Source organism: Carassius gibelio, chromosome B1 (genome assembly GCF_023724105.1).
Source record: "Carassius gibelio isolate Cgi1373 ecotype wild population from Czech Republic chromosome B1, carGib1.2-hapl.c, whole genome shotgun sequence".
Taxonomy (NCBI): Eukaryota; Metazoa; Chordata; class Actinopteri; order Cypriniformes; family Cyprinidae; genus Carassius; species Carassius gibelio.
Window position 1 is genome coordinate 6,722,489 of NC_068396.1, and position 19,830 is coordinate 6,742,318.

Consider the following 19,830-nt stretch of genomic DNA (forward strand, 5'->3'; position numbering starts at 1 on the left):
ACATCAAAGGTAATTGGTTATTAAGCAGAAAGAATGTAGGTAAGGTAATTGATTGGACAGATTTGAGTTTGGTGATGATTGTAACAAAGAGAGGTTTAAAACTAAATGAACTGATGGTTGGAAAGGTTTGGTAAATGTAACCTGAAGAAAGTCTGTCATTTCAACATGCATTTTTACTATAGATTGGGAAAGACAGATTTTCATACCTACCTTAAGAAAGCTAAAGGTGTTGTTGTTGTTGTTTTTTTTTGGTAACCAAGTTTCAGAGAAATGGCATGATCAGTTTTAAGACATGCAAATAAAACTACTAGTATCTAATAATATTTTTTATTAATGTAGAGACTACAATGACTTTATACTGTTCCTGAAATGTTGTTCAACAATTGCATGAAAAAACCGTCATAATAGTTATTATAACAATTATGGATTTCTGTCATTCCGTTAAGTACAATGTTAAATCATAATTTGTTGAAAAACAAGTTTTGCTACATCACTGATATTATGAAAAGATACTACAATTGATTAAGCCCCAAAACTAATACAAGTAACTTTTTTCAGCACAGCTTGGCGTTTTTGAGGACAGTGACTTGCAGTCATTAAAATAAGCAAAGGAAATGACTTGAATTTAATGGAAGAATATAGTATTTAAGAGAATATTCGTTGCAGTATTCCTATTTAAAAATGTATTTATTGATAAACTACAAGAACTTTATTTCAGAAACTTTGGTAAAACGTATTAAACTCCACTTAATCCATTATTATTATACATTTTAGGTGCAATGAAGGGTTTTTATATATAATTTTTATATATAAAAGTTGACACTTCACTTAGATACTCTTAAGATACAACAATGTCCAGCACTAGACCCAAAAGCAGTACAAAATTTGACACTGAACAATAAAAAGTGCATTAATATTGCCTTAAGAATTTCTTACAAATTTCCATGTAATGCCTTTTTTATTGATTGTTTTGTGATCGCATTACAGTTCAAGTACAAAACTGAGACGATACTTTAAAATTCATAACAAACAATAAATACAGTTTTGGTGCTCTTTAATGCGTCATGCGCAATAGCTCAAGCGTCTCAGTTCAAGCAGCAAGTAACCCATTTAATGAACATGAATTAACCTCAAAAGGTAGGTTATTTTATGAGGGCCTACAGTACATCTAACTTATTGCAATGTAAAAATAGTCTACATTTACCTCAGAATAAACATTTGGTGTCCATAAGCTCAGTCAGCTAGAAAAGTAACTATAAAGAAGAGCATTTTGCTATATTTATGCGCTATTGCATTTTTCACTTAACCTGTTGTCTACATGATTCTACTCTTCCTATAAAATAAAAGTTTACCAATTAAGAAAAACAGACTGAAAGTGTGAAAAATTATACACTCTTCTACAAGAGTAATTTCTGGTTCCATAAAGAACAATTCTGTCAAAGGTTTTTTAAAGAACCATCTCTTTTTCAACTTTTTGTAATCTGAAGAACCCTCTTCCGCCACAAAGAACCTCTTGTGAAACGTAAAGGTTCTTCAGATGTTAAAGGTTCTTTACGAAACCATTTAGACAAAAAAAGGTTCTTCTATGGCACTCTGTGGCCAAGTGATGATGCTTATGGTCCATGATATTGGTACAGATTCTATGTAATAAACAATGTGTGGCTGTATATTTCAAGTTTGAAAAGACATTTTCCCACTTTAAGTGAACCTTAGCTCCCAGGTAATCTACAAGATGGATTAAAATGCTGATAAAGTCAAGGAAAGATGAGACCTAAAGAAATGGCAGTATGATTGAAATATAAAAAATAATAAAATAAAACACGTTTATTCTGTGACACCCAAAAAATATATATTAATTTTTTTTTCTTATTGGAGCTAGTGGCTCCGTACTTGATTTTTTTTGTTTGAAGCCCTGCATTCTTTGCTGCTCTTAAGTGTATATAAACAAAATAGTTGCAGTCGAGTATTTGAAGTGAATTCTAAAAGGTAACCAAAAGGCTGCGTGCCTTCATCAGCCGTTTCTGCCGTTTCAGTAAGTTCTCCCGCTTTTGGCCAATATCAAAGTCTTCTTTAAGCAGGTTGTCTATGCCATCTTTATCATGCAGTAACTGCAGCATGTTCCTTTGCAGCTCCAAAGCTGCTTCCTGGAGCAGCAGATAGCGGATCACCATTGGGATCTGGTCAGCTAGACGCTTGCTTGCAATCTAGTAAAGTAGATAAGACAATGTTTCAGATATACATTTAAATTCGAGCTACCTCTGACAGTACTGAAAGTTTTAGTTAGCACACTTACCATGTAATAGGACTCAAGATGCAACTGCATCTCACGCAAAGTGGCATGATTATCTGTGCCAATGTCTACACTCACAATACTCTTTTTCGGTTTAGATTGAAGCTTGAAATTTTCTTCCTCTTCCTGCTTGTCCTTTGCATGTTTCAGGCTCTGGCTGTATGTGCCATCTTGACTGTAAACAATGAGCTCCATCTTGAATTGGGTCTTCAGCATGGATTCTGCCAGGCATTCTTTATCCTGCTTGATGGCTTCGATCTGAGTCTAAGAAAGTATATAAAAGATATGTTTTGGTAAGCTCTAGTGAGACTAAATTTCTATTACAATTAAATGGCATTATTGAACACTGAAAAGTAATGTGAGTTATCATTTAGAGCATTTATAAAAGCCCATAAATTGCATTTCTATTTAGCACCATAGATTTATAATGGAGAATGGTGAGATGGGAGGGCAGCAGCACCCTTTCGTACGATCATTACATAGCCTGTCTTTCAAACCAATGCGCTACATTTCAATATATCCAGCACGCTTTACAACAGTAGTCTAGAAACTGCTGAACACATTTACAAGTTAATTTATTACCGATTCAGTTTATATAGAGCTCTGTTTACTAATGCCCCACCTGGCCCAACTGATGAGTTATGGCTCCCAGAAACTTTGCCATAAACACACAAAAACCTACCTTTGCTATTTTCAGAAGATTAGGGAACCCAATGAAACTGTACTGGGCCAGCTGGATGAACTTCCTTTTAACCACATCTGTAAATGCAAACCAAATGTTCATTCATTTTTGTCACAAGAAACTTCACTAATGACTTAATAGCTACCTTTATCTGAAGAATTTCACAATGCCTTTAATAAAAAAAAATGTTTAAACAAATGCACCGGGAGCAATCTTGTGTTACATGATTTACTCAAGAACAGAATGTTGAGTTCATGGGTCATCTTACAAGGTGTTCTTTGATACTCATTACTCAGTGGTTTGAGATTTAGATGTTTGAAGTTTCGCCAATTTAGTCATGTATGGAGTATAATCAAGTAGAAAAGTACTGTCAGAATAGCTTTACAACATGCAATGTAGCAACAACCTAAAAATGTATTTCAAATAGCATACAACACTGACCAGAGACAGTCTTCAGTGTCTTCAATGCAGGTTTCTCCAACAGCTTGATCTGTTCCCTAACAAGCCCCTCAAAAGTCTTGTAATTGATGAATCCCGGAAGCTCTCTTCCACGATACTTGGCTTCATAGTTATCCACTTCTTTCTCAATCTTCCTGCTGACTGCAAAGGGGTTTTTGAATACAAAAAAAACACATTCAATCAAACAGCTTCTAGAGCTTCTAAAAGTGTGTTTTTTGGTGAAATTAAGCAACTCAGATTACGTTAGAAGTTTAGTTTGGTAACTAATTGTTTGCTATTTTGCTAAAAGGGGATGCTTCTGATTTTAAAATGTTAAACCTTTTAAGCAAAATCATAACATAGCACACTGGCCAAAAGCAGCAGTGCAATCAGGAGATACCAAGTAAATGCCTCACTCACAGGAAACTCCTGAATGATACAAGAAGATATTCCATTCTGCAAATTCGTTCCGAAGTTCTGGGAAAACCAGTAGATCTGAAGCACATTTAACTTCCTCCCCAGTGGTCAGGTTGAACATATCATGAGTGAAAGCTGTAACTTTCTAAATGTAGCGATGAGATATGAAACATTTCAATGACTTTTTACTTAAATATTAATACTTTGATATAGTAGCTGTGTAGATTCCATGCTCACATCAATGAGAAAGCTCAGTCTTTCTGCAGGGTCTGATGGGGGTCCAGTGCCATATGCCTCCAGTTCCTTCTGTGTTTCAGCCAGTTTTGTCTCGATTTGTTCTTCTAAACGAGGCAGGGATTTCTACATAACATATTATAAATATGAGATATGTAATTACGAGTCCCAAAAAGGCCATAGTTTACTTTTGGTAAAAAGAACAATAATTTCACCTGAATGTGATGCACCAACTCAATTGTTAGTTTCTCAGCCAACTTTGGAATAGTGGCAAAACCTTCGTCATGAAGTTTGCTGGGGAAAAAAAGTGAAAGTTAAAGTGATGTGACATTCAGCCAAGTATGGTGACCCATACTCAGAATTTGTATGAATTTGTAATTTCTGCATTTAACCCATCCGAAGTGCACACACGCAGATTGACACCTTTCGATTGGGAGTCCGACTCTCTAACCATTAGGCCACGACTTCCCCAAAATTCCATATATACATAATTAATTACATTAACTAAATCCCAAATAAGAGGTACTAATCTGTGTGTGCACCGTGTGGGCATACTACAGGTGATTTACAAAAGCAAAGAACCTAAAATGAGGATGATCTTTGAAGAAGGCATCTTCTGTTGCTGTGGCCTCATGGAGAGTGACTTGATCTATAATCTCTTTTTGTCCTCTGCACCTTACAATCATGTAGCCTTTAGTAAGATGAATGACCTCATTGTGCACAATGTCTACAACTGTCTGTTCAGTGCCCTTATCCACCAGATCCGGCTTTGTTAAGATCCCTGTAGATAGACAAATGATCAGAATATAGGCAAGGCAAGGCAAGTTTATTTATATAGCACATTTCCTACACAATGGTAATTCAAAGTGCTTTACATAAAGTAAAATAATCATGAAGAAAAATAACAAAAATAAAACCAGCAATTTTTAAACTTTTAAAATGATTAAAAAATGTACTTAAAATGAATTTAAAAACAGTTAGAAAATGATTTTACATTTTTTTTTAAAAACTGTGAAAATATAGTGCAATCAGTTCGGACATTGCACAGTGCTCATTCAATAAATGCACAGCTAAACAGATAAGTCTTAAGTCTAGATTTAAATGTGACTGGTGTTTAAGCACATCTGATCTCTTCTGGAAGTTGATTCCAACTGCGAGCAGCATAGTAACTGAAGGTGGACTCCCCTTGTTTTGTGTGAACCCTTAGTATTTCTAACTTACTCGATCCTAGTGATCTGAGTGGTCTGTTAGGTTTATATTCAATATATAATCAGAAATCATATGCATGGCAACCTTTGGTTTTACTGACTCTGTTTGATGTATACACCTTATTTTTAATGTAAGAGTAGACGTGGCCATTGTTAACTTGACTGTGCCAGATTTAGAATGTCATTTTCATAGATACCTGTGCATGTACAAAAACAGTCCATTATTAATAGTACCTTTTACAGCACTTTGTTAATCTAGTTATTCACCTATAGCAGCCGGTTAATTGTAAGTCTTGTAAATTCAAAGAAAATAGCTAACTTCCGCATTTCAGAAATAAGGTGGATATCATTGAAATGCAATCAGTAATGCATACCTAATGTTCTTTCACCCTCAGGATCCTCCTTCTGAGCCATCTGTAATGCTTCTGTGGTTGCAATGTCAACGTTGCATGGCACCACAACCAGGTTAATCGTTTCTTGCTTTGTAACAAACTTCTTGATCAATCTCTTTATCTAAAAGAAATGCATTTGTTTGATGTATCAGTATCTCTCTCTCACTAAAGTCTTTTTTTTTATATATATATAAAATGTGATATGAAGAAAATAGTAAATATAAAATGTTTACCTGATCTCCAATATTCTCAGGCTGCCCCTTGACTGCCACCCGTGCGATACCAGGGAGGTCAATGAGAGTGAGGTCAGGAACACTGGCAGAGGTGATCTGCAGACTGATAAGTTCATCACTAATACCAACACCTTTTCCAGCCATCTTATCCTGGGCTACAAATTAGATACAAGAAAGAAATTATATACACTCTTTTGTAAGATCTCCAGATCCATTCTAAGCAGTCACTCTACCTTCACAAATCTTTTTCTCCACTTCTGCTGGGTCATAAATATCTTCCTCTGTTTCATTGTAGCTGATTCTTCCATGCCACTTATCTTCATCTTTAGTTCTTATCATCTTGAGTTCAAGAGGGCATCTTGTAACAATTCCTAAACAAAACATGAAAGGGTGCAGACATTGTTTCACCATGCTGTTCTTTGAAGTGTCTTACAGTACTATTTATCCTGCTAAAAAAAACGGAATCCATTACAGAAATTATAATGGTTTCCACAACAAATATCATTAGAATCAATCAACTATTAACCACTAACACCATTAAAAATGCTTACCTTTAACTACCTGTTTTGGAAAATATTCCATTAACATTTAGCAGTTTTAATAAGCCACCAATAGACGGCGACAAATTTACCGGTAGAGACCCACAGGGACATTACAGTATCCATTAAAAAAAAAAAAAAAAAAAAAAAAAAAACATTACAAATTCTGTGATGGTTCCTAATGTTTTTTCAACATGGTAAACTCCAAGAGTAATGCAGCATTACTCTGCCATTGAACATCCACAGCATTGGCGGGATTGTCTGTATTACGTAAAAGTAATATAATTTATGTTATATACTACGTATATTAATTTATCATATGTTGTCCTTACCACTACCCCTGGGTAACGCTACTCCAGACAGCGCCTCGAGAACTGAACTCTTTCCTGAGCTCTGGTCTCCAATGACGGCGATGGCAGGCAGCGCCAAGTCCTTCTCGACTCCCAGAGACCGTAAACTGTCGATGGTGTCGATGCAAGGACGGATTTTTTCCTCATATTGCTGACTGAACGTGTAGCTCATTTTCTCCATCTTTAAATAACTTCGAAATATCAAAATGACAGGAATCCTTCTTTCCGCAACACGACAAGGTGCAGTCGTTTTGAACAGAGTGATGATGTATCCCGGCTGTAAGCTGAATCTTAGACCGGTTTTGTGCGCTGCTAAGTTTCATTTCCTAGATACAGTACAATAAGTTTCGTTTCAACAAAAATAAAACTCAGCGCTGGTTAAAGGAATGCAGATCAAAGCAAATATACAATTACAATGAAATTGAAAAAAAAAACGATTAATTTATACCTAACAAAAGAGTACTTAACCTCCCAAATAAAATTTTTTTCGCACATAGCATCAACCGACTGGCTTAGAAGTTACAAAAAAAAAAAAAAAAAAAAACGTCGAAGTCACCAAACGTACGGGCACAATGATGAGGCCTTAAGAATATTAATTAGTTATCTTATTTAGCATATTAATCCCTTACATTAAGTTATAGCCATATTTGAAATTAATGGTTAGAGTTTAACAAGCCTAGATGAGATACTAATAAACAACAATAATGTGTTGTTATCTAAATACATTGGTATTTTAAAGAATATATTTATTTATTGTAAATTTGCTGTATGAATGTTTATGTTAAATTTGTATTATTAGGCTGTGGTAATAGTTCCTGTTCAAACTGTTTTCTGTAATATCTGAAATATCCTCTAGAGGGGAGTGTTTAAATGTAATCAGTTATGTGAACAGAGCAGTACTGTCTGACTAGCAGCTCTTTTGACCTTGACCATTCAAGCACCAGGAATAAGTGATTTGAGGTTAAGTTTGAACCCATATGTGCTGTATTATGTATCATGACTTAAGTAAAAGCATTTAAAAGTTAAACCAATTTGTCCTAGAACAGCTGAAATCAATTCCCTTTGAGCTCACTCTTGCCAAATGCAAATTCTTTCATTCTACAAGTCATCACATCATTTTTAGCACTGTAAACTGTCAATATATTGTGCCCTGCATAATTTCAACTATGAAGTTTTCATAAATTGTTACAGAACAAAAATTACAGCAGTTGTTTATGCTGTTTGTTTGCCAAAACTGCTTCAAAGAAGTGTTTTCATTCATTCTGTTCTTGCATTTGGACAATTTTACTTCCCAAAACCCACAAGGCACAAGTTCAAAGTAATGCACCGAGCTCAGCTCAATGCCTTTGAGAACTGTTAGTATCACCAGCTGTTTGACCAGAGTTTATTGACCAGAACACATTTTCAGGGACATTGAAAGATGTCGTAAATATTGTTGTAAATTAGCTTTATTTATTCTGTGTAAGATATTTCCCATTACATCTAGAGTGTTGAAGAAGATTTATCGACCATATTTGATTGTGTGACTTTTTACATTAGCTGGTTCTCAAAGCAGAGCACATCCAAGACTCAATCTCAGGCCTTGCATGCTGTACTGTGGTTTTATGTGTCTGGAAAGTCTGAAAACAAGCCATCCTGAAGTTTTTGTTTGATTGGACACTCATATTGATCATATTTTCACAACAAAAAATTTCAATTAAATTTACAATAACACAATTGACAGATGTTTTTATCCAAAGTGATTTGCATTGCACTTAAGATCCTTTTTTTATTTATGATTAATGCATTACCTTGGAATTGAACTGATGACCTTTTCATTAGTAGCACAATTTTTCACATATTGATCTAAGGACATAAACTTTTGCGATATTTCTTAACAAATGTTAAAAACTATGGTGCGTAACCACAGAATAAACTGTGTTGTGCATTGCCTTTATTGGATGTGCTATCTGTTGTTTGCAGGACAATCTTCCAATTTTAGCAGCTACTTATCGTCTGTCATTCAGTACTTTTAGAGTCCAATCAGGAAAAGTGCTTTTTTTTTTTAATCTTTTAGAATCCTCTTTTTAGAAGTTAACATCTTGTAAAGTAAAAAAAAAAGCTGCTTTTCTAAGAAAAAATTCCAACAAGGCATTTATATTTTAAGCATTGCTTCATTAAAAAAAAAAAAAAAAAATTATAATAACACTTCATTAATGTCCTGTTGCCTCAAAACATGCTTCATCTGCACATTTCTATCCTATTTCAGAGAAATAAAACATTTTGATGGATTTGTTTACTATGAACATTGCTTCACGAGAGGGTTCTGTAAATTGATGGACTGAAGTCATATGAGTTAATTGTGGATTATTTCAATGTTCTTATCATCTGTTTGTACTCTCTGATGGCACCCATTCACTAAGATGACCCATTAGTGAGAGAGAATGAAGGTTTTTTTTCTGAGTATGAACTTTTTTTCTTTTTTTTCAGAACCTGGCTTTTTTTCTGTAAAGTTTGCAATTCCAGACTTTTTGTTCACAGATGTTATTTTTGACACTCTGAACCATATGTGCTTGAGTAACCTACAATGTCCAGTCTGTTATGACTTGAATCTTTCCCATGCAAATGAAACGCACACACACACATCTTCCCCTCATTGAGAAATGCTTCCTTCCTTTTCCCAGATGCTTTTGTATGGAGAGCCACCCAGTTATTTAAAAAGTCCATCAGGCACTTGTTTAGAGAGCCTGAGATTAAAAATAACAAAAAACAGGCCTAGAGTTCAACATGCTAACATCACATGCTGTATGCTGCATGTTTGGGCATTTGCACAAGAATCTGGAGAACAAAAAAAGAAATACCCGGAATTAAAAACTACTCGCAAAGACAATTTCAATGTCTAGTTCAAAGTTATTATGTAAAAAGGTCAAATCAACTTTGACAATGGAAAGAAGACTAGTCTAAGCATATGGCCCTCCCCAAGGGACATTTTTATACTCAAGCATGTCAGAGCTTAATCAGAGCTGAATTTGACATACACCAGGAGTGTTGTTTTTTTTTTCTCGTTTTTTTTCTCCCCCTTTCTTTTACCACAGTCTAAAAGAAATACATAATGACATTATTTTTATAACCTCTGTCACTATCAACAACATATTTAAGAAACAGCATTAATTTTGTCTTTCTGTATACTTGATGCACAAGTTCAGCTTTTAAAAACAACAGGCTACGTAATCCTGCCTGTGCATGTTTCCATTTCCGTTGTAGCTTTAGCTTTGATCTCACTAAAGTTAATGCATGATAATGGTTATGCATCCTTTCCAACTATCTGTCATAAGAATAAACACTGCAACAGTTCATTGTTGCATATCGTACTTCTTTACACTGTTGTCGCCCACCACACACTGAGTGAAGGTCCCTCGGTTGCCTGGAATCATAGATGCTGGCAGGCTGAAAATGGGAGGCATGACATAGTCCAAGAAGCATGAAACTGTCTCACCCACGCGCTCCTGCCTGATGTAGCCCACAGAGACCATGTTGTCCTTCATATTGAGACTTGTAGCTACCTCTAAGCTGAAACGTCTTCCTCTATTTCTGCCTTTGTTTGGTCACTTTGTCAAAATCTCTTGAGTGGGATCACCACTTTTGGCTTAGTGATGTCTGTGCGTCTGGGCAGGCTGTATTTTTATGCATTTGTTCACCACAAGCTGTTATTTCTTTTTATTAGAACATGAAACGCCTCATTCTTTGGATTCGTTACTCGTCTATTTTTTCATGATTTATGCGATGCATATGTAAAGCCATGCATTAAAAGAATTCTCTCCTGATTAATCACTGTAATACTGTCATAAGTCATTTGCAATAACAACTGCCAGTTTGCTTATGTTGCTGTCTGTGCTGTAATATAGAATGGTCTCATATTGCTTGGCAATGAACAGATGTGTTCCCCTTCGCTGAAAACGTTATACAACGACTTCTTTCAAATCATGTCTGAAAGAGTCACTGCAAACGTTGACCGTCTTTTAAAAAATGATTTGTTATAAACTTCCAAATCTCTCTGGAAAAATTACCTTTTAGTATTTTGTAAGCGATTCATCATGAAACTTGAGTATGGTACTTGATTATATTTTTTGAACGTTTTTCAAATAACCGTGCTTCAACCTTAATGGAAATTGAATGCAAATGAACTTTTAGGGTCTATAGAATGTATATTTTGCTCTAATTAGTTGGCCTTACTGAGAGAAAAAGCCATACAGAATGCCTTTATAAACATACTTGTTAAAAGCACTTCTGTAATCAAATTAACCTAATCTGCTTTTCCAAGGAAACTTTTTGTTTGTTTGTTTTGTTCTCTTTTGCTTTGCAAGGATGAATTTATCAAAAGTGACATACATACATATATATTTCAAATAAAAATGAACTTTCTATTCATCGAAGTTTAAAAAAATATATATCATGGTTTTCACAAAAATATTAAGCAGAACAACTGTTTTCAACGTTGAGCAGCAAATCGGCAAATGATAATGATTTCTGAAGGATCATGTGACACCTGAAGACTGGAGTAATGATGATAACAATTCAGCTTTGAATCAAAGGAATAAATTACATTTTAAAATATATTCAAATAGAAAGCAGTTTTATTGTCAAAATTGTAATAATATTCCACAATATGACTGATCTCATTGGATATTTACACAAAAAAAATGTAAGTATTTTTTTAAACCAAAGAAGTTGAGGAATGTTGAAATTGCAGTTTGTTTCCCAACATTTTTAAACATTTGAATGAAGTTTAATTTGGATAACTTTGTTGTTTTTAATTAGTAATTAAAATTGAAACTTGTAAAAACAGAAAAATTATTTAATCTTTAATTTGTTGAATTACACATGAGATTAAGTATTTACAGTGTACAGTAAATCCGTAACTAATTCTAATTGAGAACTCAGTTTCACTAATTTTAAGTTGTTGTTGTTGTTTTTATTTTATTATTATTACTTTTTTAATTACACAAAAACGCATTACATGCAGACATTTTTTTTTTTAGATATATGATTAATTCACTATGTACTAACAAGACCAACCAACAGCATAATAATAAAATAATAATAATGTTTTAACTTTTTCGCAAATAAACAGAAATTGTTTTAGTTCGCTTTCAGTAAAGTAACTTTACATTAAGCAGTAAGCAATCCAAACAGTGTGCTCATGCCATGCAAACCCATTAGGCTAAATAATGAAGACAAGGCTTTTCCGTATTTAATGTGTACAATAGTCTACATGTTTACACCACATTCATTTCCCCACCAAAGTTTGTAAATAGTACTAAATCATAAATGTCTGCCATGCCATGGGTATGGGTACATATGGCAGTCACCTGTTTACAGAGCCCATTAAAGCAGTATCTTGTGCTTTTGAGACCTCTGTACAACACGATGAAGAAAAATTGCTTGTTTTCTCTCACATGAGAACCCTCCAAAGGTTTGGCACGATGCCGGCAGTTTGATTTGTGTACCGTGTTACAGCCCACAGCTAGATTTACAAATTCCCTCTCTCCGTCCTGGCTCTGTATGAAACACAATGCATTATGAGGCAGGACTTCCCCTATTGTCTGAGTCCGGGTGTGGACCAGAGCACTCTGTCGCCACATTGTGCCTCCTTTCCTTTCCTCTCTTCCCTCTCTGCCTTGAGAAGCAGCAGAAAGAGAGTTCTGGTCCCTTCTTATCTTGGACAATATTTGTTATGGAGTTAATTAAAGAACTCAAACTGAAAAGCAGATGAAACCAGGATGAAACTGGTGGCTGGATCAAGCCTAGATATTTGCTTAGCAACAGTCTCTTCTGTGTTTGTTCTTTAAACACAGGAAAAGTGAAGTCATTTATTAAAATGACCGTTTTAGAAGCTCACTGGAAATATCTCAGCCACAATATCACTAAACACAAAACTTTCCAAGAATTTACAGTACAGATACAATAGTTTTGTTTGTTTGTTTGTGAAGAGGGCAACATTTTTCGTGAATAATTATTACATTTTCAGTGTTCCTCACATAAGGATATATTGTATGGTTTCAAAATAATTGGTAACATGATTAATGTGGACTACTATATATATATATATATATATATATATATATATATATATATATATATATATATATAATATATATATATATATATATATATATAGAATTTTGTCTTTACAGTCCAAGATTTTCCAGTCAATGAATGAAAAATAGCATGCATGAATATTTTTCAAAAATTCCTCTTTCATGCTTCATGAAAAAAAAAATCCACAAATGATTTTGGAATGACATGAGGGTAAGTAAATATATTTTTAATTTTGACTGAAAGCTAATTTTATCTTTCACTTAATCATTAGATAGGCTCATACATATACACACACACACACACATGCACAATAAAATCAGTAATACTGTGAAATATTACAATTACAAATAACTGTTTTTGAATTTGAATTTATTTTCAAATGTCATTTATTCCTGTGATTCCTTCAGAAATTATTCTACATTTGCTGATTTGCTACACAAGAAACATTAACTACCAATGCTGCTTCATCATTTTGTGGTTGTTTGACCATAATGCAATGAATTACATCATACCTAAGTGAAAGAGAGCGCAAATCTGTGTTTCTGCCCCTGAATGCACTCTATATTTGTTTGCATGTGAACACTATTTATGTACAGTCACTGCACATCAGCATTGCAATTCATATTCAGATTTCGGGTCAAAGGGACACTTGTGCTTCAGGGCAACAGCTCTTACAAACTGCTGAGTTATAGTCCTGCTCCATTAGCAGAATCTGGCTAATGCAGGCTTGAAATAATACAGCGAGTCTCCTCTGGGGCGAAATCATTTTTCCTGCTCCCTCGTTCACACACACACGCACACCTCAATGCCTTACAGACTTCTGCACCTTTCAGTGCGCAAACTCAAACTGGAGCGAGTGTGATTGTGCCAGATCCTCCGTCAGATGCTGAAATGCTCACCTGACAAAACTGACAGTATCTCCTCCATGGCTTCACAGATGTTCTGCCACAGAATCACACGCAATCCAACATGCTAAAAAGCAGAAATGGAGAGAATCTCACGGCCACATTGTCAAATCTGTCATGAAGGAACAGGGTTGAAATAAACCATCAGGACCCGAGGCAAACACACCGCACTGTAATTTATGGCTGCTGAGGCGAATGCTGACTGCCTAGTCAAAGTAAAGCGGGAAGGCAAAACACAAGCTGTGAAAAGCATTTATTAACTTTCACTCCCTAGACGCTCGGAGCCTGCACTTGTGACAGTGAAATGTTTTGTTAACCCCTTTTTGCAAACGAAACAGTCTAAAACGATTTTTGTGACTTATAATTATATATTTTTACAGATATACACCAGCCATTTTTCTCTGACATGTTGAGAATGTCCCCCATACAAAATATACATTCTGTGTGATTAAATTGGAACCTTCTGGACTATGAAACGGTCCCCTCACGGCAGGCCTGGAAATCCGTTCACATACACAGCTCGCTATACAATTACCACACAAGTGGAAAAAAGGTATTTAGGTGCAAGTGCAATGCACATAGAGACTTTGAGAGGAAAAGAGAGACAGAAAGAAAGACAAATGAGACAAAAACGACAAACTAAAGTCTGTTCGGAATGCAAAATTAGCTAACTACTCACTAGTGTTGCCTATTCTATTTATAAAAATAAAAAAAACACGTGAACGCAACGTTAAAAGTTTCAAGAAGACGGATGCTGCATTATTGCCACGTGACCTCTTTAATGCAGTGAACAACTTCTAGTGCAGTCAAAAAATTATTTTGCATTTTTAATCCAGTTTAATGTAAAATTGTGTCTTATTAATTAATGAATGAAAGAAAAAGCTGATAATACTTCCAGAACATTCCACACTAGTCAAGCCCATTGCATCATGGGATGCAATATTTCACTCAGTATGATCTGTTAAATTCTGTACATTTTGCATTTACATTATCCTGCAATTTACATATTTCAGAGTGCAAATATGTGCTATGCATTTTTGTATAAAGCCTATAAAAAAGTACTTAAGAGCTCATGATTCCTGTGTCTTACAAAGAAATTCAAATATTTTAATAAAAATTTTTGTTTTTATTTAAACATATATATGATTAATAAACTGTGCATTAGCATTGGGACTAAGTAGTTCAGCTTCTTTAAAACATAGTGTAGATTTTACAGTTTGCTGACTTATTGTCATAATACTTGCGCATGTCCCTAACTTTCATTTATAAAGCTCTGAAAATGTTACTGAATGACGTGAAAAAATAAAGGGTCTCAATTAAATATGTACAGTGTCACATGGATAGTGCAAATTGTCACATGACAATTACTTCCTGCTGGCACCAATTGAAGGTTATGGCTGCATCAGAGATCCAAAACAAAAGGCTAGTAAAGTATGTTAACATAAAGATATGACAAACACTTTTGGTAAATTTATTCTCAGAGGTGTTTAGCATTAATATATGAATTCAGAAATATTTAGTTTTGATGATTAAACATGTTGATGGCAACAACAGTGACTGGTGGGATTCCAGTCCATTATTATTATTTATTATTATCAGTTTTGTATAAGGGATTTAATACATAATAACCCTAGAATATGACGAAACTGATTTATGCTAAATTATATATATATAAATATATATATATATATATATATATATATATATATATATATGTGTGTGTGTGTGTGTGTGTGTGTGTATGTATATATGTCTTATATTATTGCTTATATATTATAGTTATAGTAGCACTGCCGTGGCATGATGTCAGCCTTGCTACAACTGCTCTCTTCCCTTCCCCCTCACTGCAGAAACCAGTCAGAGGAAATTATGTTTTTTTTTACACCGAATATTTTCCAGGCCTACTTTTTCTGTCTTTTTCTCTCTGTGTGTTATTTTCCCCTTTATCTTTTTTCTTTCACTTCTCTAATTTCACTCTCTCTTTCACAGTGACTTGTCTTTTGCTGTAACTTGCATATTTGCATGCACTTGCAGGGTGCATGTGTTGCACCTTATGAACTAAATGCTAGGCTGCTGCATATAGTACATATACTTCTGCTCCTTGCTAGCTTTGCATCTCTATTGATATAAAACCTCTCTAGTACCAGAACTACTGCTTGGTCTTCACATAATAGCTGTGTGTTTTGCAGCCTCAGGCAAACCTACCACGGGATCTTAGAGAAGCAGTGGGCCCTAGAAATGCGCCCATGCAAGTCCAGTGTTGCGCGGACACACCCTGACAGCAATCAACCTTTGCCCCACTGCCTTCTGGGTAATTCTAAGAAAACAAAAGCTATGGAAGCACACACATGTTCTGAAAAAACAACACAATTTTGAAGAATGTTAAAGGTCCCGTTCTTCGTATTCCCATGTTTCAAACTTCAGTTAATGTGTAATGTTGTTGTTGGAGTATAAATAATATCTGTAAAATTCTAAAACTCAAAATTGAATGCCAAGCGAGATATTTTATTTAACAGAATTCGCCTACAATGAACAAACCTGTTTGGACTACATCCCTCTACTTCCTACATTAATTATGTCACTATAAAAGTTTTTTGACTAACCTCTACCCACAGGAATACACAAAAAAGGGGGGCGTGGTCTTGTTGCGCTCCGACAGAGAAGAGGAAGAGTTATGTTTGAAGAGTGCGTTTGTCACCATGTCGTCGAAACGCTGTTTCATCTCGGAGTCCAATCACCTTTGTTTGGGCTTCCCAGGGACGCTGTACTTAGAGATCAATGGTTACAATTAATGTTTAACTCGGTTCTTGAAAATTATAATCCACAACTATGTGCAGCACATTTTGCTGAGGACAGCTTCCTCAATCTCAATCAGTTTAATGCCGGATTCGCACAAAGATTATTCCTGAAAGATGGAGCAGTTCCCTCTTTGTCTGGAGAAGGCGTTGCTTATGGACCACAACCGGTAAGTGTATTTTATTATTTAAATTGGTGCCCTTTAACAGTTTCTGTAACTTATTACACAAAGGGCAACGCTGTTTAACTTTGTTAACTAGATGGGCTGTTAAAAAAATCGAATGCGATTTTCATGCGCATCTCATTAGTAAAAACGCTTCTGTGATTATAAGTACATCTCCAGCACATGCGTTCTTTTACTGTCTATGGTTCAGATCAGGATTGCCAGGTTTTCAAACAAATCCTACCCACTTGCTTCTCAAAACTTGTCCAAATCTAGCCCAATCGCGTTTCCAGGAGAGAAGCGTGCACTCAGCTGCTGTCGAATCACAACACAGGAGCCGCTGGCGCAATCAGAACTTGTTACGTATTTCTAAAGGAGGGACTTTATAGAACAAGGAAAACATCAGCTCGTTTTTATGACAGTGAAAACAGCGGTATACAGGTAAGTGAATTGTGTGAAAAATACTGTTGTTTTTTTTTTTTTACACGCGAAACATGAACACGTTATATTGCACACAGTAAACACAATCAAAGCTTAAAAAAAACCCACGAAAAACGTGACCTTTAATAACCAATCAGTTGATACTGATACATTTATTGAAACCAATACTATGATAGTCAATGGCTACAGTCAACTGTTCAGTAACATTCTTCAGAATATCTTCTTTTGTGTTCAAGACAAGAAAGAAATTCATTTGGGTTTGGAGCAGGTGGTCGATGAATAAATGATGGAAATAAAAATATGTTAATTTTTTGGTTAACTACCTTTATGCAAGATAAGATATAATTAAATCCTAAAAGAAGCATGCAACTTAGGCTACTGATAATTGAAGGAGGAGGAAGAAACATTTCATAATCGATTCACGGATTTGTTCTAGTTAACTTAACCAAAATACAGCCGTGATAATTAGTAATTAGATAGATAAGAATCTGAACCTCAGGAGTCAAAGCAGGATGTGCATGTACATTGGGCAGTATGTGGCATGGCTGTGGTTTTCTGTGATTCATGGGTTCCATAGACACAACAGTAGTGGTCTCTTTTTCAAAACAAACACAGAAGCTGCAGAGTTTAAACAAAGTAAAGATGGTGCTTGTGGCTAAGCTGGAAAAATACTGTGGCTTTAAATGTTTTAAATGGGGATGGATCGAAAGTGAAGAGCAGTATTGACATGGCCAATAGCAATTTATTTCAACATGATTAAATAATGATTGTTAGAGACAAAAAACTAAAACAGCTTTTAAAAAGCCTTTACTCAGTTTGATTTACTGTCTGATGTAGCGGCCAACATTTTTGATTTACTTTTCTGCATGGAATCAAAATGGACTCTATTTACTTTTTTAGTACACATTACCGGTCTTATTGGGAATGATTAATCAGCGCATGCGATTCCAAAGAAAAAAAAATGTTTATCTTCGTGATCCATCATCCTCCAACCACCTGTCATATAGAGTCAACTTTTTGCAATTTAAATAATTCCCTGTGGGAAAAAGTGCCTTTTTTTATTTATTTCCTCTTACACTCAGAAATATGTCATGAACCATTAAAAATTGTCTGCTAATGACATTTGGTTACTTTAATAATTACTTTGAAAGTTTAATGTGTGTAATGTAGCATATAGTTCACAGCACAGTTTCTTCATATTTACATATGACAGATTTAATAGCTTGCAAGTCTGTGTTAGTGCATACTGATCTGAATTTATTAAATTGGCCTGTTCATTTCATTCAAGTTTTTACCACGTCTAATCATTTTGCAGGTATACTGGTTCAAATACAAATACAAGGTAAATTAAATTAAATTAACCAAATTAAAAGCCTCAATTAATTAATTTTTTTATTTGTTTATTTATTTTTATGGATGATATGAAAAAATAAACAAAAAATAAAAAGTAGAAAATCTTGGGGGTGGGGAGTATAGTTTGTAATGATGTTTAATAAATAAATCATTTAATTAACTAAAACAGTGTAGTATAACATCTTTTATTATGACTTTTTTTTCATTTTACTATGACAAGAAAACTATATGTGTGTCTTACTTTCTTACTTTCCATTGATCCTCATGTAGTAGAATTTCAAAAGTCATTGGCTGAGATCTTCATACGTGACTTACAGTAACAACCTACAATAGAATTTGTCTTCTTTTGAATGCCAAAGCTTCTTTCATTTATTTACTTTATTTTCATGACTATAAAGCTAAATATTAAAACTGTAATCAGGACTATCTAAATCCTGCAGCCGTGCAGATCCACCATATTCCACTGAAACATTGTAGTCTCTCCCGTGCAACAACTCGGGATGGATTTTATTGTTTGTTTAAATGATTCAACGTCGTGTCTTGCTGTGTTGAATCTCTGGAGATGGTAGGAGCTGGAATGATCACTCAGGTGTCAAGCAAATGTGGAATGGATGCTCTGATGTTTCCTGGAAGCCGTGTGTGTACCGTAGCGTTAACACGCTCTCCTCTCTTCTCTAGCCCGCTTCCCAGGGTGCACACAGAGACTTCATCAGACTGTAGCGTGTGGCAGATTGGGTGGACTAATTCAGGATTAATTGCATGCTTGTTACAACAGGGCGCCCATATGGCCTCAAGCTCACTGGAGTGGCACTTTTGTGTCAAATCGCACATTTGCTTGAGAATGGGGAGGTTGCTGGTGAACCGAGTTGCGTTTCTCGATTCTGTCGAATCGGCAGAAACATCCAAAATCCTGCTGGCACGTTCCACAAATCTTCCTGAATTGCCAGCGGCAGTTCCGCAAGATTGAAAAGCCCGTGATTGAACATTATTCTCAGGCAAAGGATCGCTCACAATGGAGAGTGATAGGTTGTACTGTGTATTCAATCAGAAATCGAAGACGTTCGAGATGAGGGAATTCATGAGCATGTGAAAGGCACGGTGGAAGCCATTTAAGCCTGTTTAGAGTCAATGTCACACAGATGTTCAGCATGGGATCTGTTTCTCAGCAGTAGAAAGTTATTAGAATCAAAAGCTCCCCAAATGCTTGTTATCTCCATAGTCATAAATCCTTGATCCGATTCAAATTTTCAGGAAGAATGCTGTCATGATTTATATTTCACTCAAGAGGCCACTTTTGTATCAAAGTGCTTC

The 19,830-nt window shown here is 35.1% G+C and overlaps 1 protein-coding gene across 1 annotated transcript; it reads right to left on the reverse strand.

The window, feature by feature from the left end:
• Positions 1-939: 939 nt before the first annotated feature.
• On the reverse strand, positions 940-7,107 carry LOC127948862 (interferon-induced GTP-binding protein MxA). Its single transcript, XM_052545651.1, has 12 exons — positions 6,766-7,107; positions 6,128-6,265; positions 5,895-6,049; positions 5,644-5,782; positions 4,644-4,842; positions 4,277-4,355; positions 4,065-4,187; positions 3,831-3,972; positions 3,414-3,572; positions 2,973-3,049; positions 2,294-2,554; positions 940-2,204 (listed from the first exon to the last, which is right to left on the reverse strand). The coding sequence occupies exons 1-12, from the start codon at positions 6,962-6,964 to the stop codon at positions 1,980-1,982; spliced, it is 1,896 nt and encodes a 631-aa protein (XP_052401611.1). The 5' UTR covers positions 6,965-7,107; the 3' UTR covers positions 940-1,979.
• Positions 7,108-19,830: the final 12,723 nt, after the last annotated feature.